At 42.7% G+C, this 24065-nt stretch overlaps 1 protein-coding gene across 5 annotated transcripts in view; it reads right to left on the reverse strand.

The window, feature by feature from the left end:
• LOC117206840 (irregular chiasm C-roughest protein-like) overlaps nucleotides 1-24065 on the reverse strand; it is a 154638-nt gene that overhangs the window by 13312 nt on the left and 117261 nt on the right. For all 5 annotated transcript variants that reach the window (XM_033446556.1, XM_033446555.1, XM_033446557.1 and 2 more), the window contains exons 3-6: nucleotides 17241-17473; nucleotides 3575-3775; nucleotides 2644-2771; nucleotides 238-389 (exon numbers count right to left, since the gene is read on the reverse strand). In XM_033446556.1, coding sequence (XP_033302447.1) covers nucleotides 238-389; nucleotides 2644-2771; nucleotides 3575-3775; nucleotides 17241-17473 — 714 coding nt within the window. The remainder of the gene's footprint in view (nucleotides 1-237; nucleotides 390-2643; nucleotides 2772-3574; nucleotides 3776-17240; nucleotides 17474-24065) is intronic.

Genomic DNA, 24065 nt, shown 5'->3' on the forward strand with positions numbered 1-24065 from the left:
CCGCCAACCGGATCCCGACTAAATAACACGACGAAACGACGTCGAAGCACCCTTCCGGATGAACGAATGGGATAAAGAGAGGCCGAGTCAGCGAATACTAAACGCGTGCTTTCTTTCGTATGGGGCAAATACACGAAACGAAATTCTTCATAGGAATCGTCAGCGTGATACGACTCGAAAATTATTCCTATTTCCCTTTCTGCCTTGATGTACATTTCACCTCGTTTGCATACTCACACGTGATATCCAGAGTCTCGGTGTCCTCGCTCTTCCCGACATCGTTGTGAACCTCGCACTTTACAATCGCGTCGTGGAGATCGCGGGTTGCGTTGTGGATGATCATCTCCGTGGTGTAGTCGCCGATCACCTTTTTCTCGTTGATGAACCACCTAACGAGTAAAAAGGATAGACCCTTGATGAACGTGTAATTGCTGTATAATTTGCAGGCGGCAGCTTCGCAAAAAGCTGCTGCTACCGGTCGATCGACGCGACGAAAAAGTCTCAAGGAATAATTATGCATTTTTGAAAATTCTTCGCTGCTTCTTTCGATCTTCCTCTTCTTCTATCTCCTCCAATCTATTCTACAATTCGTTTTTCTTACCACGATCGTCTTTCGTTCTATAATACTCGAGCACGATTCTCCTCGTTCATTTTTCAGATTCGATCGATAGGAGTTTTCGGTCGGACCACAAAGGACGAAGGAAAAGCGAGAACGATAACCCCCGTCGAATTAGTGGCGAGTCCTTTAGAAACGATCTTCGTCGAGAGATCGTGGTTTACGGCCGTTCTTCGGCCGCAAGATTTATCTCGTTCGCCGGTACAATCGATGAAAAGAGCGACGAGGATTGGTCCGGATGGCAATAAAAGCGGGGGAGAGGCGGTCTCTTTCAACCGGTCGAATCGCGTGCTCATATACGTTAGCAAAGAACCGAAGAAACTGAATGAAACGATCACGAAACTTTCGTGGCTCGTGTATCCTAGGAAGGATGCCTTTTTCTCGCACCTTTCGTAGTAGGTCACGTTCTAGCACCATCCAAGTCCCGTCGCTAATAGCACTCGGGTCCCTCGGCGTGACTCTTTACCTGGCTTTTATTATTTTCGCGAAATTACACGTCGTAGAAACTTCCGCCGTAAACGTCTTAAACAGTTGCTCGGAGATTCTAGCTGGCTTTTACGGTTTCGATTTCACACGAACCCGAGTAAATCGATGTTTCGTCAAGGGCTATACCTTAAATGAAACCATGTAAAAGTTTCTCGTCTATTTTCCTGCCACTGCTCGATTATTCCCGAATCGCACGTATACGAAAGTAAAGCTATTCACATTGGACAGTATGGTTTCGCTTTCGTTTCGCGATCTGTGTTTTATCGGACTCGCTAGACAAACGGCACAACTGATATACGTCGACGTATACAAACTCGCGTCCACTCGTATGCGCTCACATAGAGAGATCGCTAGGACAGCGAAACAGACAACAAGGCAACGCGTAACGCAACGTACGACCGGTCAACATTGTCCTAAACTTTGCATTGTCCTCTCTTTGAAAGGAGTATCAATTATTTGCTTTCTACGAGCCACGACCGATTGCTTGCTAATTCTCCTTTTGTCTTCGTGTGTGCTGGTCCACTTCGTTCTTTGATAAACCAATGCTTCTCCCTTTCATCCGTCTCCTTCTGTTATCGTTAAAAATCCATGAATTAAGCATTTCCTAACTTAGCGAATAGTACAGTAGAATGATTTGTGTCGCCTAATCTTTGGTATCTTAAAATTCTATCTTGAACATTGCACATTTCTGAGTATTATGAGACACCGTTAGTCCTTAATAGAGGAACGAAAGGATGAGAAAATTTCGCTAGTATAGTTCGTGGTTCGTTATTGGAAAATTTATACGGATAGAGTATATATCGATGTTCTGTTGAAAGGTAATTGATATACTTGGAACTTTGAGCGAATGACAAGTCCAATGGTTGTTGCTTCTACGATGCTGTTACAACCCTGTTCCATATTCCACTTGCTATTACGCCCATATTCTATTTGAAAACTAGAACAAATTGAAACTATGTTTCGTGTAATAATTTGAAATTGTGTTTTTGATGAAAGGATTGTTTGAAACTATATTAAATTCTGAAATTTATAATAAAATATATATTAAAATATGATATATATAAGTAATATTCAAATAGAGGCTAAAACGTATATCATTCAAGTCCTATGTATCAGTAACCAGATAATAGAAAACCTGAAATCTGTCGTTCAGAAATAACAATTATTTTAATGATATGGCGTAGTTGAAGCCCTTGATCCCTAAGTACACTCGACATTCGAAGCAACGATGTTCTTTTTATAATGAACGTGCTAGAATTGGAGTAGCATGATCTATCAAGGAAGGAACGCTTGTATTCCCAGGCCGTCTATGCTCATCATGTACCGGCCTATCGTCGACGGACATGCAACCATGAAACCATCTACATCGACATCTGGCCACATGCAGCAACAACGCTCCAAATTCGACGAGCGCTCTTGTAGCGGGTATCGATCATCGAAGGATATCGTTTGCGTCTCTTGCCAAATGGGAGGGATATACGTAGAGGAAGGGTGTATGAAAGCAGCGAGGTAGTCGCGTTACTCGCGCGTTTCCCACTCACCTGTACTCGACATTCGGTGGATTCGCCTCGGCGCGACATTTGAAACGGAGCTCGCTACCCTCCACGATGCGGCCATTCTTGCCCAAGCCCGACCGGATTCTCAGAGACACTTTCGGCGCGTAGCGTACCTGAAACACGAGATACGAGGCGTTCGATATGGATACGCGTCGAATACGATTCAGAGGGGGAGAAGAGAGATGCTTGAAATGTCACGCGAGCCGATGCTCAAATTTTCATGACCATCGTCGTCGCGTCGATCGATCGGCTCTCCGGTTCGCGTCGGCTCGCGTGACACTCTCGAATACCACAAGCCGCCGTTGCACTTTATTTTCTGTCGTCGGACGTAATTTCTCGGCAATTAATATCGCGCGTTGACAAGTCGGTAAGTAAATGATGTAGCTGGCAACCTGCAACCACGCAACGTATCATCGTTTGGTAGCCCGTATACCAGTCATGTCCGAAGCTGTGCAGCTCGCGCGACACACAGGGAGAGTTACGACCTCGTCATCGTGAATCATTAACATCGTCGCGAAAAGTAGCGAAACGATCTTCTCTTTGTCGGCGTCACTTGATTCTCTTTCCCTTCTGGTAGGTAGCCTGGCGAAACGAAAACCGCAGAGCTTCCATTGTTCGGAGGAAGAAAGCAGAAACCCGGGCCAGCAGGGGGCCAGAGCTTATCCTCTCTGTGTCGGATAGCGATTACGCCACAGACCAGTTTTCGGGACGCGACATTAATTATTCTTTAGCTCGTTACCGCGTTTCTGGCCGGGTTCACGCGCTGCTGCTATGTTAACCTGGTTTCTCTTTTTTAAAAATGGATTGTCAGAAAAAAGTGCGCGTAAGCTAGCCGCCCCAAAACTATCAAAGCCGACGTTTCAATGGTGTTTGATGGCCCAATTTTCCGCAGTCCCTTTCTCTCGTTTTCACTTACCTCGACGCGCAGTTTCGCATTCTGCGGCGTGCGGTCGGCCGCGTTCTGACTTTGGCACGTGAACGTCGTGTTGTCGTGGTCCTTTCGCGGCATTACCCTCAGGATGGATTTCACCGTGTACAAGGGGCCGTCGTCGAATAATTCTTTCGTCGTTTTGATGCCTCTGTGCAGCACGTTCCCCAGCCCGTCGATCCATGTGATCTGTAATTAAACGGCGATTAATTGGATCGGGGATGAAATTTCGATGTGGGCGATCAGTGTTTTAGTGTTTCGCCAATTCTACTCGAATGGTGGGCGGCAGATGCAACAGCGAATGAATAATAGGAAACCTATTAATCTGATATCGAGGTTGGCTATCTAATCCGATTAACGAGCTAAGAAGGCAGCTGCGCGGAACAGGAAGCTGAAAAGTTCGAGTTGCCAGATTGTTTATTTTTCGAGAATTCGTTCTTCCGAAGTGTGTTTTCCAGACAATGTGACGTCACGGAACTTGAACTTAGAAATGCATGAGAGATTTTGCCAATTTCACTCGTACCTAAAGCGGTACGCAATTATTCACACGTTAATACGTTTTACAGTTTTACCGTGATTATCTCGTGTGTATATCTCTGCTTAAATTCAACTTAATCGAAAGTCGAAGAACTTTATCAACGATATACAAGGTATTTTTCAATTGGGAGTGGAACCGGGAAGAGGGTAATTTTAAATGAAAAAGTAAGTTGCAAGTATAGCGTATTCGCGTATGATTAATTTCATTGCTTTGTAACGAAGGAAATTTAATTTCACAAATATTTCAAGGGAATTGTACGTTCAGCCGAATGGAAATAGTTTCAACAGTCTGTAAAGTAATAAAATTTATTTTTTAATCTCCTGCATCATCGTCTGCTCTTTGATATCAAAACGTACAATGAGATATGTTATCACTGTTATCAAACGAATATTCCGAATCAATTGCCTACCACGAAAACAAAGACTCGGGTATACGAAAAATATTTTATTCCGCGTTTTCGATTTGTCTTTGCCTGCAAAATCACCCTGTATAATATTCAGCCAGTTTAAAGCGTGCCCTATATCAATCGCAACAGTGCTCTCCCGAAAAATGATAGTTCGTTGTTTTAAACTGCCACAAACTGCCAACTCATTCGTCTTCCCTAACGAATACCAGTTACCACCTACTTTGCCGCGCTCTCGATCATTAATTTAAAAGCAGTTGGCTCGTTTCAGCAAGAGATCCGTCGGATTTTCCGAGTGCAGCTTATCGACCGAACAGAGGAAGAATGCGTCAGAAGTCGAGGTTGAACACAGTCAAGGGGGATGAGAGAGAACCGGGATGGACCGAGCATATCGGAAGTTATTTCATTATAACGGATTCCGTCATATATTTTATTCAATAATTCGGCTACGATCGATCCTCTTGATCGGGTTTCTAACGGGCCAGCAAGTAGTTCGGATCCCTCGGCTTGCACGTAGCTTCCGGCAACCGCGAGCTTCATCTGCGGCTCTCGCTTTCCAAACTTTCGAATTTTCTTCGGAATTAATTCAGCCTGCAGCCGACTTGATTGAAAATCCCTTCTTGTCCCGAGCCGATCCACCAGATGTATATATATATATATATATATATGCATAGCACCGTGACACTTTTCTTTTGTTTTTTTCTTTCATCCTTAGTCGACTGGTTTTCCTGGAAACACGCGCGAATCTCGTTGTTGGAACGATTCCGCGAAACGACGATGATATCGTTTCTCCGATATCACGCCCGGAATGCCTAAGTTCGTAGCGGCGATTCCAGCGAGCGGAGATCGATCTAATCGGTTCTAATTAGAAATCTCGTGCCGCTGGGGCAACCTGGCTCGACACCGATACCGATATTTCCGATCAGAAACGCTACTCCGCAGTTTCGTGTAATCGACGCTAATCTGGGATTTCGTGGCTGGATTTCTATCTTCTAGTTAGTATTCTTGGTGTTATGCTATGTACGCTATGTATAGGAGGTTATATGTAGATAATAATGTTATACTACTTCTTATGGTACAGACGAACGACAAAATTTCTTTTGCATTTTTTAATGGAAGATTAATATCCTATCAAGAGCGTAGTTATTAGTAGACTGCAAATATCATTAAATTCTGATGGATATAAGTAAAGAAGTTAGATAGAGATTTACGTTACTTGCTACGAGTATTTTGAATATTTTATATATTTTTGCATATTATGCGCAACCTGTGCGTTTTTGCACCTTTAATATTTCTATAAATACTCGGGAAATAAACTCTCGCAGTCTGGCTATTAGCAACGTTAAGAAGCGCCGCTGGATTATTGTTACCAGAAGCCGTTTATTTTTGTTAAAAAGTTATGAATATCCCGATAAGAAGAAAAAAAAAATGAACTGATGCCTCTAGGAAAAATAGAGTGGAAACAGATAGCTTTTCCCTGTATATAAGAAATATAAATTATTCCTTCTTTAAAAGCCTTGAAGTATTCTCCATATTGGAAGGGTTAAGTTGCCATAATCTGTATTGCATTTCAGTGTTTAATAATTTGCACGTAGTAAAAAGTATGGTCTACTTTCCTAATTTGTCCAAAGTGTAATATACTTGACAGCAGATAAAATTTAAATATAGCGGTAATATCAACGATGCTGGTGTGATGTTATTTCCACCAGATCGTAGATAAAGAAGCGAATATAATACGATTACGCGACCCATTTGCACGAAACTGAAACTGTTGCACGAATTCTTCGTAGGTAAACTTTCATCATCACCGCCAGCGAGTAATTTGTAATTAACTAGGGGCGCGATTAAAACGCTACGAAATCGGGAAGAAAATCGGCCGACGCGTCGGCTCCAGCCGATTTCAAACGAAACCGCGGAAACAACGAACTGCATGCAATCTAGCACGAAACTTCTACGATCGAGCCACTGTTCGACTATCCAGATAATGAAAGTGTATTCGTCAGAGTACGAATCGCCGAAAAAAAATCCCACTAGTGCCTTTTTGACGAACATCGATGCACACTTTCCCTACGGCTCTTCTATTATTCCTCTAGGCAATACGATGATATACGGCTAACCGCGTCTATGTATCGATGCGTGTTGGCGTATGCACCTCTACGTACGGGAAGCAAGCACTGCTCTGCCGTAGCTGCACCGACGCGAATCGATCGTATCGTCTATAATTAGGCATGCTGCATCAATGCTCCTGTACTCTCATATCACTTGGAGTTACGATTCGCTTTGCTCGAATATTATTTACGATACCTGGCGCGATAGCACGGAACCAGCCGCGTTGTTACAGCGCGTTATAATTTTAATAAACGTGGCGCAATTACGACGGAAGGGTCGCGGACAGGGAGAAAGAATGAGGAAAGAACCGAGCTATGGAAGAAAACGAGAGGAAAAAGAAATAATGATGCAAGATCTTCAGCACTGGATGGACGGTCTTTGAAATTTCTTTCGTCGCTCGATGAATATTCGATGAGCAGGTTCCACCTCTTGGCAACGAACTTTTCTTGCATCTTCACCTCGGAAAATATACGTTCTTCTCTTCGCGCCCTTACGTACGACTTCTTTGAGAACGGTCGCCGACTTAATTCCAGCTGCGTCGGCGATTGTGGCACTGGCCATCCCATCCGATGAATCTTCCTTCTCGAGCGAACAATAACAGTAGAAAATGTCGCGGGGAAAAAATTAAAGGATGCTTCTTATTCCTATTTTGTGACGTAAATTGTTAAAGAAAGCGCGCAATCAAGATGATTTCTCCGGTGATTTCTTAATATTTCCGCCGAGACTCGTTTAACGCTACTTTTCTCGACGACTGCGACGAAAATGACGATTACGAGTTCGCGGATAAATTCATTTGGTTCGTTTTAATTAGAAAATTTTCAGAATCCACGAATCCAGATTTCTGTGGTACACCTCCGTTTCTCATCAATGCGTTTCGAATTGGGGGTACGTTGGTATTATGATTATAAGCGTTAATGGATCAGTCACACCCTAAATAAATGCTCCGTGAACCAGCCGCGTTCCGTTCACCTATTCTTCCGTTCAGCGATTTTTTACGACCTAAATAACGATGTGAACGCGACAGCCTGAACGCGATCTTCCCTTTTTGTAAAACCGTGCCTCCGTAACCTTGGCTCCGCTCGTTTATTTCCAGACTAGCCTCCCCTAACGCCCTTATATTTTTATAAATCCACGTAAGCGGTTAATTCCGTCTAATGTTTCCGCGCAGGTTCGTTAAAGGATACTTCATACGCTTTTATAGAAATACTTAAGAACCAGAAAAGAGAACGCGGAGGATGGTTCCGCGGAGAGTTGAGTTGCTTTTACTTTCGAATATTTGTACAGTACTTGCCATTTAAAAATAGTTTCAGAGGTTGAAAGAGAGGAATTTGTATCACGAAATTCCGCTTATTAAAAAATTTTAATCAAATACATAAGTTTAAGGGTAGTTAGTTTCTAGATGAATATCGACGATAGAATTTAGAAAAGCAATTTCTTGTCTAACTTTTGATAAAAAAAAGTGACAAGATTTATGAGATAATTTGACGAGAAAGAGATGAACTCGCTAGATCGTTGTTATAAATATAACAGTTTCTTTTAGGAAATCCTTTAAACAATTAATTCTAGACATGTAATTCTGGTCAAAATGTTACTAAATATATACATAAAAGAATTTAGAAGCTATAAGGAGAACAAAAGTTAAAACCGTAAGTGAATTATTTCAAATGCTGAATAATGGAGCGACGGACTGTACAAAATAGGTTTATCGAAACATTATTTGGCAAGAAAGTTTTACAATATCGACTATTCTGAATAAATCGATATCCTTTTAACAAATTACCGATAACATTTTCAGCTCAAACTCTATTCCAGAACTAGCGATAGATTTAAAATAGCAGCATGTATCTTTATACTTATTATTATTATTATTCATAGAGGATAATCGAAAACGTTTGCACTATACCGTATATCCGAGATTGTAAAAGAAATGGACACGTGTGACTTCGGTTACAATTAGAGCGGCTTTGTGTAATTTATATCTGGAAATTCGTGTGAATTAATTTACAAACTTTACGAAACACTGTCTCTCATTCGGACAATTTGTCACAAAAGCTACAAGCTCGCAATGAACGATATCATATTCATTAGTCGCTAACCTCGCCTCCGTGAGAGTCATCGAAATAGCAACGTCACGTGTATCCCTGCGGAGCCAAGTCGTTCGTCTTTATCACGACGCCTTTATCGATGTTAATTGGGAAACCAAAGCGAGAGATAGCGCGATCCCGTCATCAATTCAACGTCTCCTAGAAGAACTCTTTTTTGTTCGGCGACCTTTTATTCGAACGAACCTTCTCTGGCATTCAACGTGGACGGTAATTAAATAGAGCCGACAGAGAAAAGCAACGGTTGACAAGGAAAAACAAGGCTCGTACGATCTCGACCCGTTCAACGTGGCTTCTAGTTAGTTCATGACGTTGTTTATTCGCAAATACCCACGGGAAATTATTAGCTAGCCGTTCGACAGTCGAACGAAAATGACCCTAGTTTCTGTACAAGTCGCGACGGTGTACACTGACGTTGATGAATAATTCGAAAGTTGTTTCTATTGATAAATAGAACCGACAAGATCCGTTGGAAAGCTGGAAATATCCGTTCAAATTACGAGAGACGAAATCGAATCGGACGGATAGCTGGAAACATCAACGACGATCCTCTTCATCCTCTGTCCCCACCAGCCTCAGACGGCTTTGCGTTTAATTGCACCCCGCCGAGTAATTTGATCGAATAAATTGGCTTCGCGTCTCTTCCTAACGAGCAGCTTTCTACTTCAACAGTTGGCGAATTAGAACTTTCGGCTAGCGTGCTTGTTTTTGGGCACCCGACAGATCGACCCAGCTGTCGGAACGTCACGTCGCGAGTTTTATGGAAATGCGTGCGCTCTCGCGGCTTGTCGCTAGAATTTTCCTGTTCTCTACACTCCCCCTCTAATGACACACCTACATCTACATAGTTGTGTGTAGACTTCGAAACTAATCGTCAACATTTTCTCCCTCCTATAATAGAAACTTTGCACGATTGTTCATTGTCTGTGACTCGGCTTCAAGTGTTAGGAGCGCGTGCTTGAAATTAGAATGTGAAAGAAAAGTTTATGAACACGTATACGATGCGAACAACGAAGATTATACAATAGAGAAAGAAAGAATGGATGAATATTAGAATATACAACGGTACATGAAAGTATTTGAACATTCGTTCAAACTTTGCAACAGATATCCTTAATTTTATGTACATTTTATATCATAATCATGATAGTCATGCCTCATTATGGTTCGTGAAACTTAAAAAAGTTTTGCACAACATACATAATACACTCATAAAAATTTCCCACGTTAAGTGTTCGAAGAGTTTCGCAAGCCACTGTATAGTATAGAAGATATTAGGTTGTCCGAAAAGTGTTTTTCTTTTACAGACACATCTTTTAAAACGATGCATCTTTATACAAACATGAAACTTAATATGTCGAACGTTGTAATCTTTATCCTGATAGAACAATTTTGATCATACGTAATTCGATAAAATAATATAAAACGGACAAATGTTGTGCATCCATTATTTCCTTATAAAACGAAAGAAACTTTTCGGACGACCTAACGTTTATCTGAGTTATTTTTTCTTCCATGTATGTCGCATCGTATCGTTCGAGCTGGCTGTATTTTTACTCTAAAGTTAAAACCCTACTAAAAATACGACAAGAAAAAATTCCAAAGCTGTATAGTCGAGCCTCATTAAGCAGACGTAGACTGGTCGAAAAAGGTATTCGTAGTAACGAACGAACAAAATTCATCGGGTTTCATTAGATACGAATCGAGTCGCGCGCGACAAACCCGTAAAGCAGCCAGCTGGCCGGCAAAAACGACTGTTTGCCGTCCTAATGAAATTAATTATCTAGCCTGGCGTCATCGAGCGACATACGCGTGTTACACCGTTATAATTGCCGGTGCTCGTCTCGACGGGTCTCGTGTAACTGTTTTCAGCCGTGAAAGGAAAGCAAGCGTGTGGGTGTGCGCTTGACATTAGCAGACGGCGAATGGAAACGGTTTCTCCCATAAATTCAGAGAGTCTTCCTTCGTGGTAAAAGCCGTAGCAAGAACTTCTTTCCCAACACGGTACACGAATTGTCCGTATAGTCAACGAGCCTCGGCTTCGCGTTGGAACGTGTCGCGCAACGAGTACACGTTGAACTTACGCGACAGTTTGCCGAACGTCAGCCGATATTCCAGGCACTACGTTTCTCCGGATATTTCAAGTTTATTATAAAAATGCATTACGCTTTACGGAGGATAAGTCAGAGAAAAAAATTCACGCGCTTTCCTATCAAAGTGCGAGTGTCAGTCTGTTATCTGTAATCTCTTCCCTTCCTTTCTTCTTTTTATATTTTATTATAATCTGGTGGTTGCTCTTTATTAAATGGAATGACGTTTATCGTCGATTATGGATGTGTGCAAGTAAGAAGCTTTCTCTTAACGTTGATACGTATTACTGGCCAAGAATACAGCATCGCTTGATCAATTGCATCTGTCGCTACTTTTGTTATTAATTTCGTCTTTTTATTCGATTTCCGACTTCGATTTTTGACAAGAACGTTCTCTATGATACTAAGACACTAGGCGAATTTCTTTTTAATTTTTGGATCGTACGGAACACGTAGTCATTTGAAATCAGCTAATAGCGTATTTCGTATTCAAAGTACGTTTCGTTCATTCGTCAACAATATATCTCAGAGAGAAGGCACGAGTTACTTCTCTTACAGGTGCTACAGCCGTTCGTAAAAGCAGTAAGTCACTTTAAATATTCTATGATATTCCAACCACGATTGTTAGCTGCTACGAAACCCACTAAATATCCCAAGCACCTAACGTAGCCCGACATTTCCATCGTGGCGTTACGCATAAAACGCTCGTAGTAATAGCGGCGAACAAATATCGCGTTCATTTCATTGGGTGCAATTGGCTCGTATCCAGAGGTCGAACGAATCGTGCTCGTCCAACTCCAACAAGGGTGGCTAATTTTTATCGGGCCTTTCGTTCTCGAGACTGGGATTCTTTCTAATGAAACCTCCGCCTTTGGTCCCTTATGAATGTATGCAGGAGCTACCGGGATGTTTTTCTTTCCTTAAATTCGTCCTATTTGCATAGGTTGGGAATAAGAAGGGGCGAAAGGTCGGCGGAAAACGTTTTCCTTTGATCTTGTACCCCATCCCGCTGGCCATAATAGAATTAAGAACGCGACAGCGATATTAAAATTTTGTTTCGAGAGAAACTTGGCGATGCTTCTCGCGGCAAGTTTCCGCAACAATATGAAAGAAATTCACGGAACTGAGAGAAGTTACGAGGAAATGAAAGAGAAGAGGCGGCTGCCTTTCGCGAGAGGGTGGAACGAAGAGAAAGATCGGGGTTGGTCGGCCGTGTTCGAGAGCGCCAACGGCGTCGATGGAAAAATCACGGAAGCCTCGCGATAATTGAAACTGCACCGGAATCACGGCGAGTCGATGCAACGGCTAAAATACGAGAGAGCAGCTGCTTAATATTAACTTTTGAATTACACGACAAAGACGAGCGGCAATCCTGTGCTCTCGAGGGTCAGAGGGTCCGGCTGATTTATTCACCCACTGAAAATTCATGAATTCATACAACGACCAAATAGGGACGCGTTCTAATCCTATATTTCGCTCTAACGGCTAATTAACGGGCGCGCGATGCTTAACTTCAAGAACGATCGCAGCAAATACAGTTCATCGACTAGTTTTTTGTCTTGTTTGGTAATACAGAAATTGAAAAAGAAAAGAAGAAATTCATGGAAATCGGGTCGGTGAAATTCGTGGAACTTTTGCATTTAACATCGAAACCGTAACATCCGCCCCTCTAAAATTCTTTAACATAATGAAACGTTTATCGAAAAATCTGCATCCGGTTTGAAAAAATACACGAGTGCCGGTGTTTCGTTGAAAGGTAAATCACGAGCGGGTTTTCCGTTAAATCAGTTACTCGATCCGGAAGATCCGGTATTGCAGAGAGGAAACTCAAAAAGCTTCGTATTGGAATCGAAACTTTTTATTATGAATGTTTAAGTTCAAAGACTATTCGACATGTGCCATTTATTCGCGTACACAACCTGCGGTTATAATTGCTGCGATTCATTTTACGAAGATTACATTTTATTACGACTAGCCAGATACAATGAATTTGTATCGATACATGAGATTGTATCGTATTTACACACGATATGGTTATACCAAGCCGATGATTTTGCAAGGCACCTACAAAATTATATCTTTCTAGATATCTGTAAAACGACTGCTCCGACTAAATAACTCGAGTCGTTTCAGACTCGTTAGAAACCGGTTATTTTTAATTACCTCCATGATTTTGATAAATCAGCCTCCTGTCGTATTTCTTTCCTCCTTTGTTTTGCTTTTTCGCGGATATCTTTGCCGTAACGAGACGTTACAACGTGGTGAAGTAAAAATAATTCACGAGACCGTTCGAGCGATAGCAGGCAAATCATTGGAGGATATCGGCGATATCTCTGGCTCGCTGGTAATCGATACAGACGCTGTTAGTCGTAACAAACGTTATTTGTAATCGCGATTGTTCAACCACGGCAGAATAAATGCCACTTTTCGTTTCTCTCGTTCTCCTTCGCAATAGCTTTTCCCGCAATTTTTGATTATACGCGTAATTCATCGGATATACGCCATTCTAACGGTAACCGCGACAATTGTAGTCCTCGTTTCACCAAGTTCCGGCGCCATCGACGAGCAGACGGCTATGATGGCGTCGCAGTTCCGACGCGTTTCTCCACGCTACTTTAACAGAGAGGAAAATTTGAGATAATTTGTCCCGATGCACAACGAAAAGTATTTTATGCTTTTTTTTTTTTAAGGAAAAGAAAAATGAGCACGAGCAGACTGCATCAACGAGTCGGATTATCTTAGGGATCAATCCACCTGCGTTTGTGTACCACCGCGAAGCTTTCAGCGGTCGAACAATAGTCGGAATTTTTGCAGAGATTTTTCACGATTATTTTCTACGCTGCGCCGCGCCGTACCGCCGAGGACCGCGCGTCATTGATGAATTACAATGGATCGGAATGCATCACTCTGTCGTCGATTAAATTCCCTCGCTTTGCCTTTTATCCTTCCATCGTGATTTTTTCTGCTTTACTTTTCGCTTGTTGTTATCGGAGAAAGAGAATGGAATCGAGAGTTCGGATATGTAGAGGCTATTCCTTTTTTTTTTTTTTGTATAACGCAAACCAGAGAATAACTATCTTTCCACGTGTGTTACCGTATGTTGGGCAATGATATTTTTTTCACCTCGCGGCGTGAAGCCGATTTTGAAGAGGGGACGGTGAATAAAATCACTGTTTCCGGACCGACTGCAATGGATCATTCGCTGTACGATCCATCCTCCATGTTGCAACATGTTTTCCTTGTTTTTTCGACTAAACTAAATAACGTTCAATCGCGTGACACGCTACTATAAAAGAACAGAACCGTCTGTATGAAAATTAATCACTGAATAATCTGTGATTTAAACTAGGTAAGGTATCTATTAGGAAATCCGTGCGCAATAACTCTTTCTTATTGAAACGAATGAAAACAAGAAAATTATCTTTCCAGCTAACATTTCACTATTGGAAACGGTACTACTACCATACGCGAACAACACCTACTATATACATAGCCGTGTAACAGATCCACGAACCGCAAGTTCAATCGCTTTCTCAATTTACATGTTACCGGTATAATGATGTAACCGATCGCTATACCATGAGTTTCCGCCTTTTAGTTTAGAAATTTCGGTATAACCTTTCGTTTGCAACGAGTTAATTTCGAAGGTATGGAATAACACGACTCGCCGGACGAGGGTCGCGCGTCGATAATATTTACGAAATCGGCGAAGCGCCAGGCTTCGAATGACCAGGCAAACGATTATAACACACAGCGGTCGGTGATAATTGAATCTCGTTCACGGGTCGATTCGCAACGAGGCACTCGCGTATCGCGTTCGCACTTTGGGTACTTCGATCCGAAAGAAACTTTCCGAAATCGGATAAATCGGTGGATTTTCAGATTCGGCGATGTTCCGGGCAAGGGGAGGGGTAGGGGCAATGTTTGCCAGCACGTTTTGAGTATCGTTCGCATCACGAATCCCCGTGTAACGACATTAATCAAGGGATTCGCGTAATTTTAATTAAAAACCGCGCCAGACCTGCGAACGACCATGAAACAAATTTAATTAATTTTTCACCGGTTGGCGCCGCGGCTCGATTCCCCGCGTCGACGACAATCCCGGCAACTCGTTATTTATCTAGGCCGAAAGGAACAGCGGCTTGAACGGTTCGACCGCCATCGAAAGCGGATTTCTGTATTAAAGTGACTACAATCGCGACCGAACGAACGGTGAATTAGCGGCGAGGCTGGCCCACCGCGAAATTGTTCGCGGTGTCGCGAATCGGCCAGCGCATTATCGCCGCATCATCGATATTCCTACCCTCTCACCCTCGACCTGATCTTTATTACGACGGGGGTTCAATAAGCTCGCGGATGAAAGCTTGACGAGTTTTCGTTATAACTAACTACCTATACGAGGTATTTTTATTATCAATATATTTATATTGTCTATCTATAACTAAGTTATTGCCGCTTCGCATGCGCAACAATATAAGACAAATATATGATAGATTGGCTTCGATTGAAATATGTGGCTACCGAATAAATTCGAAAGCGTTCTATAAGTGATGTCTGTTTCAATTGTCTATTTCTCAGTCTTCTTTGACTTTTATCGCTATTGGCGTGTTGCTATTGGTGAATCTTTGCTTTCGCGAAGGCGCTGTCGTCTTCTTTGTATGGTGATTCCGCCAAAGGGCGAGAAATAACATTTCTGTTCTCAGTAATATCATTAATAACACCTTAACTCGCTGAGATTTAAGCGACCATTACCGTACATATCTTTCTATCACCTTGATATCCACGTTGTGTTAGAGTTATCGAAGATAAGAAAAGAAAATAGGCTCAGATGAAGATTTAGGATTTCCAGGTTAATATTCCTCGATATCTAACGTTCGATTTTTAATCAGCAAATAGGTCTCTAACGTCCAAAGTGTTTCCCGAAGGTTTCTCGCCTGCGTGCTCGATAATTCGATAATTCGATCGAAGCTGGCTCCGATGGCGCTAGCGTACGTGCACCGCTAGCTCGCCGAGGGATTAATGATACCATTATTCGAGCGTCATCGCGTCTAGGTGGAATCGAAAGGGTGTTCCTAGTGTGGCGCCGCGTCGCGCTTCGCCATTTCACCGTGCACACGTACCTACGAGCTCAAAAACACCGCCGTCAAAGTAAATAGACAAAGACGAGCGGATCGAAGCTGGGTGGTCGCTTTTTCCCCGGCGCTTTTTACCTCGTGCCGGTTTTTTCTCCTCCCAACGCGATGCACGCAGTCCCTCTGCAGCGCCTTTAAAGATCTCTTTTGCGTTCCCCTTTCTCTTTTTCTTCTCTTTTTTCTCGCATGATCCAACCGTACGTAGTAGTTCGAGCCGCGAAGCAGATCCGAAGTCGGTCAAGCCGCCATATCGTCGAGTCACTTCTACTTGCCGGTTTAAAAGCGTTTCGGCGCGCTGTCCCGTCATCGCCGCGAGACGAACGCCAACACATCCATCAAAAGGTATCGCGGTCTCTAGCTGGTTGTACCAACGTCGACAAACCCGAACAATCTCGCCTCGGGTTGCTTTCGCGAAGATTTTTCGACTCGTGGCACAAGCGCTCGGAGAGAAGGAGCCTTTTACGATACGCTCCGTGGAAAGGACAAAGCCTTTGCTCCGGTAATTATGTGTCTGGCGTAATGCGGTTTAACGCGTTATTGCGGCTCCTAGATTTATGCATTTTCGTTGCCGAGCAGCTCTTTTCTCCGCTTTTAAATTAGTACCTACTCGTTTTACGAGCCAGGACTAACTGGCTCTCTGCTGTTCTTATAGAGTTTTTACTCGAAGTTTATGTGAATTTCTTCGCGCTCTGCGCAGGATCTTACTCCAACAATGACACCACGATTGAGCATTAAGAAATCCTTCCTTCTTCGACGATTAATTTTCACGTGGTTATATATTCAAAAATATAACACGACATAATTAGTTCGATCAAATTCATGGAGATGCAGGATCGTAGAACGATCGATTTTCGTACTACAATGTGTCGGTACCTACAAATTGTTGACCGATGTAACAAGGAATCTGCTTCAAACGTTTCTATCTTGTCGAATGTCTCGTAAGGAGCAACAATTATCTTAAAACCAATCTTTACGACAGTCTCGTACAAATAACGCATCGATCTATGATACCTGTAGAATATTTTTTCGCTAATGCCGTCTGATTGATGCAACAGAATCATTAATAGGGATTCTCTGATACTTTTAGACAGTGTATATACCCTTTGCTGTTCGCGAGATGCTCAACGAGATAGAAACGTTTGAACTCGTACAAGTTCCTCTTTTATCTCTCTCAGCAAACAGCTCACCTACGTCGGTGTTCGTAAATCCTCGTACAATCTTCCACTTCTTACCATCCGGTTCAATCGATATTCAAAGTAAAAGAGAAACGAGAGACTTACCTCCGCGGGCGGTTTGCCAGCCACGCTGACGCACTCGATCACCAATTCCCGGTCCTCGGTCGTGATAAGAAAGTCGCCCTGAAGGATCTTTGGTTTCTGAGGCGGAACCAGCACGCTCAGCTTGGCGAATCTCGAGCGTAATGCTGGCTGGCCGTCGTTCGTGGGCGATGCCTGGCATTGGTATGTGCCATCGTCCTCCAGTTCCACCGGATAAATATGTAACGAGAAATCACCTGGAACACAAAGACAGACACGATCTTTTTCAGTTGTTGTACATTAGCGTAGGAATCTGTTTCATACATTTTTTGGAAATGTGAAAATGTCAGAATACGTTACTAACCCCAGGATTGTTAGAATAGCGCGAAAATAGTAAATCCTCATTTCTCGTGGAAATTTTATAGATCCGCTGAATTTTTAGAGATTCGGAGGAATTTTTAGAAAACATACGAGTAGAAGTTAATGAACATTTTTCTCGTTGTATTTTGTCACAATGCATGTCATTTTGATTTCTTTGTTGCATATTTTCATGTCATTGCCGGTTTATCTAACGTTGAGAGAATTTTTGGGTAAAGGTATAAAGCAATTCAATGATTATAGTTTAGAAATTGTCGCACGCTACGCATCTCTTTCCACTATTCGTATATTCTCTTTATCCGTATATTACAATCTCTTTCACTCACTTCGGATAAACTACGCAGGCATTTTCGAAACGTATTCAGCGACTGGAATATTTCGGCTTCGCTATACGTTCGCTTTTCATTCCGTAAATTCAAGCATACGCTTTTTCCACAGATCCATAATACTTGAAACTCAATGAAAGCTACGCGAGAGATAACCATCTAAGCTGGTGCTCGCATTACGTCTCTACTTTGATGTATCTTTCGTTCATTCGCTTCGAATAAATCGTGTCTCGTGCAAATATAGAATCCGAAACAACTCTATCTCCCGAAATCTAAATTTAAATCCAATTCAAAATCCAACTTCTTCGGTCCACAAGCTCCGATCGAGCTGTCTGACCAGCACGTTCGGGCCGATGAATTTTTAGCCGGGCCAGGTGTCAGGCCACCAGCGGAATTCCAAAAGTTCGGGGTTGGACCGCGTGCAAATTGAACCAGCCGGAGATTTTCACTTTATACGCGGCCGGTATCGCAACATCGGGTACTAGGAACGAGAAACGGTGGAGGAGAGGTGGACCAGGGTGAGACGAGGTGACGGGAATGGGGGTGTGCTCGGATAGAAAACCATTTACCCCCGTTGATTGAAACTAACGGTTTACGAGCGTCTGCTCGATCGTATCGTGTCGGCCCGTACGTAGGAAATTTCTCCGACTGACGGTTTTATTTTGAAATCTCCACATATACGTGTAAGCTGTCAGAAACAACGCGGCTGCTGTGCAGTGCGCGAATCGACGCGAATTAGAACGGCCCGTTGCCGGCCGCGTCAGCAAAATTCCAATTTTTCTCTCTTCCGCAACCTTCCTCCCCTTCCACCTACTTCGTCCTCTTTCCTTCTCCACTTTCGTCCTGGTTCCATCCACTCGTTGATTTCTTCCTTTTCCTATCATTCCCGTCCGACGGTCCAGGTTCTCGATCGTTGAATCACCAGGATACACCACGAGACCGCAAGTGTTCGAACTTTTCCGCGAGAAAGTATCTCGGGCACCGATTATCGCCGCCAGCAACAACCGATCGCGATCAAGTAAATTCGTCTGGCGCGTGATTTATTTGCACCGAGCATCCCCCTCCTCCCCCTCCTCGTCTCACTCCTCTCTTACCACTTCTATCAGCCGCTATCCATCCATCCATCTATCCATCTAAACATCTATCATTCTGTCCCCCCCATCCTCCTCCTCTTATCCCTATTGCCGTGCCACAGCTTCGTCTCATCTATCCACCCAATTCCCTCTCGCGTTTCTTTCATTCCATTCATGCAACTTTCACGAGCCGCTTCTCTTCGTGGCATGCACGACGAAGCAATTGTGCTTCGGCTCGAACGAACGAATGAAACCGAAACGAACGAATGAACGGTACGTACAACCGGACGATCCCGATGGACGTGGATCCAGATGCGGAGATGGGGTTGACGTTCGGGAGGACAACGGGCTGCGGTGACGAGTGGGCCGCTACCAGTAAATGGAAAAATGGAATCGTCTCACTTGTACGCAGCGGCTGATCGTTCCAGCGATAAATCGCGCCCTTGCGGACCTAACTTTCGCTCTCGTTTTTCGGCTTTTGTCCATAGTCGTTCGTCTCTCGCTGATTTCAAGTGGTACGAGCTTCGTCGCGAGATTTTTTCAGGGATTTGTCTTTGTACTGTTCGATCGGTGCTTTCGTCTACTTAGATACATCTACTAAGGTGATATCTAATAGCGATATTGGAATGAAGCAAGGGAAGGAATAAGGAGGCAAGGGAAAAGAAAAAGAACGCGAAAGAAGCAGGAGAAGAAAGGATAGGAAAAGTGGGCGTTCTTAGAACAGCGATCTGCACAGTGACGAGAAGTTTCTTTCGCTGAACGGGCAGCTGTCTTTGCGGACTTGTAATCGGACTTTTGAAATTTTAAATTACTTGTTTAGAATACAATCTTTATGGGGAAACAGAAGAATGGATGTACGGATTATTCTGATTCTCAAATGTAAATACGTATATTATTTTCTAGAAAAATAGAATTTTCTAACAGATAAATCCACGTTATCGGCAGAAAGGATAGTTGTAAAGAGCTTTCGTTTTCTCAGTCGCTACATCGCTTTAGCTATTCCTTTAATTCTTATCCTTTAACGCTATTTGTAAAATTATTAAAAACGCGATGAGATATCAAAGAAATAACACGGTTATATAAAACACGGTTTATTTTGTTCACACGTTTCTCTGTTTTAAGTCAAACGATAGCGTGAGTGATTTAGCCACGTCTCAGCGTATTTTTTTAATAGAAGCCACGTGTATCGTATTCGCCTAACCACTTACGCCACACTAATCCTACAAACGGCATACCATTTGCGGGGCTATAGACCTGTTTTAGCAGTGCATAAAGAGTTGTTTGAAAGTGGATCAACCGGGGCCGCAAGGTTTCTCGCACGAAACGCAAATATTCATAGGGGTTGCATGGGCTTACTAGCCAACGAGGCAATAAACATCGCATCTGCGTTCCTTTCATGCGCGGCACAGGGCTGAAAACACCACGAGATGCGTATTAGCGTGCCATTGCGAACGAAAAAGGATTTCAGCTGCGGAGTCTGACTGTTCCGCTGCAATATCACGGAAGATTGAACGGAAAACGTTTCACGTTGACGATAAAGGCGCGCGTTATCGTATAGCAGACTAGACGCCGTGAGGAACAGATAGAATTTTCATTCTCATCCGTTATTGCATTCTATTCGTTTATTTGTTTGTTCTGTGTACGCTATCATGATAAAGCAATAGCATCGATCGAATATACAATATCGTAAGTACAATATGCATTTCTTACGTATCCGTGTATTGTATCATCGTGTAATATCAATGTAAATACTTGTTCGTAATTATCAAGGCGTTTACAGAAAAGGAGATTAGGAAATTAATACAACTTTTAAGAATTATTATTTAGGAGGCTCGATGTTTATATACAGGCTCCTCATATTTATACATGTATATGTACATACATAATTTTCCTCTCGTTTATTTATATTAATTCATTGCTCTATACAATTCCTACACTCGTGTTATTAATTCTTTTTCTATCTGTTTTCTTCCGTAAACTTTTTCAATGAGATTTAGATTAGGGGATTGCAAGGACCAACACGTACGATTCTTAATTTGCCATATTCTTCCTGCTATTGCGACAGACAGTCTTCGCAAACTTTCGCATCGTTAATTGTACGAGTGCGAAACCAAATACGAAATACCGATGTAAAATATGGATGCAAAATAAATTAGAATGTGTGAATCGGTAACTAACTGGAGCGATGAACTCGCTATGCATAGTTTCGGAAGAAACTAAAATCTTTCCCGTACATTTTCAAACCAGTATCTTCTGTCTTGAAATACGCAGTTATGGTATGAAGCAAAGTTATAAATCGTTGCATTGTATCATCAAATGATAATATGGAAATATTAAACAAATAGATACGAATCTATAACTGCAGCAAGGTAGAAGGGTTCTCCTAGCGAGAATTCGCCATGACGTTATCGTTTTGTGCGATCTTTTGTATTTATACGGTGTCTCTGTCTAGCGGAACACAAAAATAACTCTTGGCCTTTCTAGCGCGCGAATGCAGCTCGAAGGGATTCCGTTGCATTATGAGGGACAATAATTAGCGCTCCTCTGGAGCTCATTTAGCCAACTTTGGTAACTTCGGTGGAAGCAGCTCGGCGCGACGTCTCCTTGCAGCCCTGCTTTGGTAATTGCTGGTGCGCGCACGGAGGTGCTCGCGTTTCTCGCAAACGACGACGACGACACCGACGACGAGGGCCAATGACTCGAAGAACCAGCTGGAACTTCCCGACGAACATAACTTTCGCGTAAACAAAGCTGGCGGTCACTGGCACGATCGGAAGTCTCGCTAAAAGTCCGCGAGGAATTTCTCGAAACATGCAACGTCATTAACTAAAGAGAGTCGGTGGAAGAAAGAAAAAGAAAGAAAGACAACTACGAGTATCGTTACATGTTAATTTGCAGTGAAATTTTCAACTTTTCTCGGCAGTTATCTCTGCACCGATATTACACCACCTTTTTATTTCAATTTAATTGATATTTAAGAAGTAAAGTGTACATGCATTTCAACTATTCAGAATTTATGAAAATACTTAAATGAATTTGTAAACACGGTAAAATAAAATAAATGTAACAAGTGTAGGAAAGTAAAATCTACCGATCGAATCCGATCCATGTAATGTTTCTAACAGCGGAATCGCACTTTTGCATTATTGGAAACATAAATGCAACGAATCACCCAGGAATTGCAACGACGTCGCCGTCGTTCGTCTGCGCCAGATCTTAAAGTGAGCGAATGGCTTGCAGCAGAAGCTGAACGTATTCACGAAAAGTACGGTATTCATATAGCTCGACATAGAACGGACAACAAGCAATTCAGGTCAGAAATCCTTGCTCTCTGAGATACAATTCCAGAAATTTCCGACCACGTGTTTGGACAAAGGTGGACAAAGCGAGGAAGGAAGGCGAGGATGAGGCAAAACGGATGAGCGGAAAGCGAGAGACGCAACCCTTTACGTGGAGAAGGCACTAGAAGAGCTTTAACGACTAACTGGATGCGGCGAAACAATGCATCACTAACAATTAGTTAGTGCGGGCGCAGTCGGTGATATTACAAACGGCCATAATTAATTTTAATTATACGGAACAGGTAACGAGCACTCCACTACAGACAACTATGATTAATTGCGTATAGTCAAGCTGGAAGGCATAGATCGTTGCCTGGATCCGCTGGAACGTTTCTACGTTATACGTTTAGGTTAACCCACGCGTCTTAATAGTTCACTCGTCTTGCTGTCACCGATGTTTTCCAAGCTTATTCCTCAGTTTTATAGACGACATCCATTATCAGATAGAAGCTAGTATTACGGTTAAAGCGAAACGCGGCCGGTTAATCGATTGTCACGCTCATAAGCGACTTTAAATAGCAATTTTATACGAGGGACATTAAGCTCGTGAACCTTTCAACGTTCCGACATTTCGATATAACTACGCTTCGATTACCATCGAGGTTTAGAGGAAATCGAGAAAATTAACTCGCCCGAGGAATTACAAAGCTTAGTCGGTTACAGGAAAGGAATCCATCCACGGTTGGCTTAGAATTACTCAATTGGTTCGAGCTCTCTTGTTCAAGGAACCAATCGCAGACGATTCCCTCCCCTTCGATCTCAACGAGGAACGGTTTCAGCTCGAGATCGCTTAAAACGCGAAGACCGCTTTAAAAACGAACCGAAAAACGACCGGACACTATTCTCCTATCTCTTCGGGTCACGTTTCTCCCTTGAAAAGACTTTGAGCTTGGCTCGCACGAACCAAGAACGAACGGAGAAAATTTCCAGCGAGATTCTTCGAAGTTCCGAGGTAGAAGATATAGGCCAAGGTCGCTTTTATCCGATAGAAAACGAAGGACGTGCACGCGGGGAGCCGCAATATCCGGAAATTTCGTATTCAAAATCGGACGATTTTTCCGGCCAGATTTCGATGGCGCCGGTCCAATAATCGGAGGACGAAAAATTTAAATAAACGTCGAAAATGGCTGGGTTTGCATAGCTCGCATTTTCTCCGAAATGGACAACGCGGATACGCGCGTGTATACATAGGTTATGTACATATATATATATATATAGATTACTAATCCGTGTCCCGTTTTATACATATACGAAAACGAATAATCCAGATTTGCCGCGGCGGTATGTCAATCAGCGTAGCTATTACCATCATTATTATTTCGGTTAATTGGATCGCAATTTTCCGTTACAATCGCATACACCAGGAATTATATGGTATTATCGTTTTGAATCTCGCCATACTGAGAGAAACCGCGACGCAGTCGTGCCGCGGCCTCCGTCTGGCCATTTCTCGCCTTTTTTTTCCTTTTTTCCCCTGCTGCTTCTTTTTTCCACCTTTTTTTCGCACTTTTTTTGTCGTTTGGTATAATTACACCGTCAGCGGAATCACGTGCGTTCCATTAAAAAGAAATGGAACGAATGGAACCATTAAAAAGAAAAAAGAAAAAAAGCAACATGCCCGCCTACGAATACTCGAGAAAATAACGAAAGAACCAATGGAAACGTTTCGATGATTTTTTCGTTACTCGATAATGAAACGTACACACGTCAGGAGCAGACAGGGTTACGATA

Source organism: Bombus bifarius, unplaced genomic scaffold, assembly GCF_011952205.1.
Source record: "Bombus bifarius isolate JDL3187 unplaced genomic scaffold, Bbif_JDL3187 scf7180000008008, whole genome shotgun sequence".
NCBI classification, from domain to species: domain Eukaryota; kingdom Metazoa; phylum Arthropoda; class Insecta; order Hymenoptera; family Apidae; genus Bombus; species Bombus bifarius.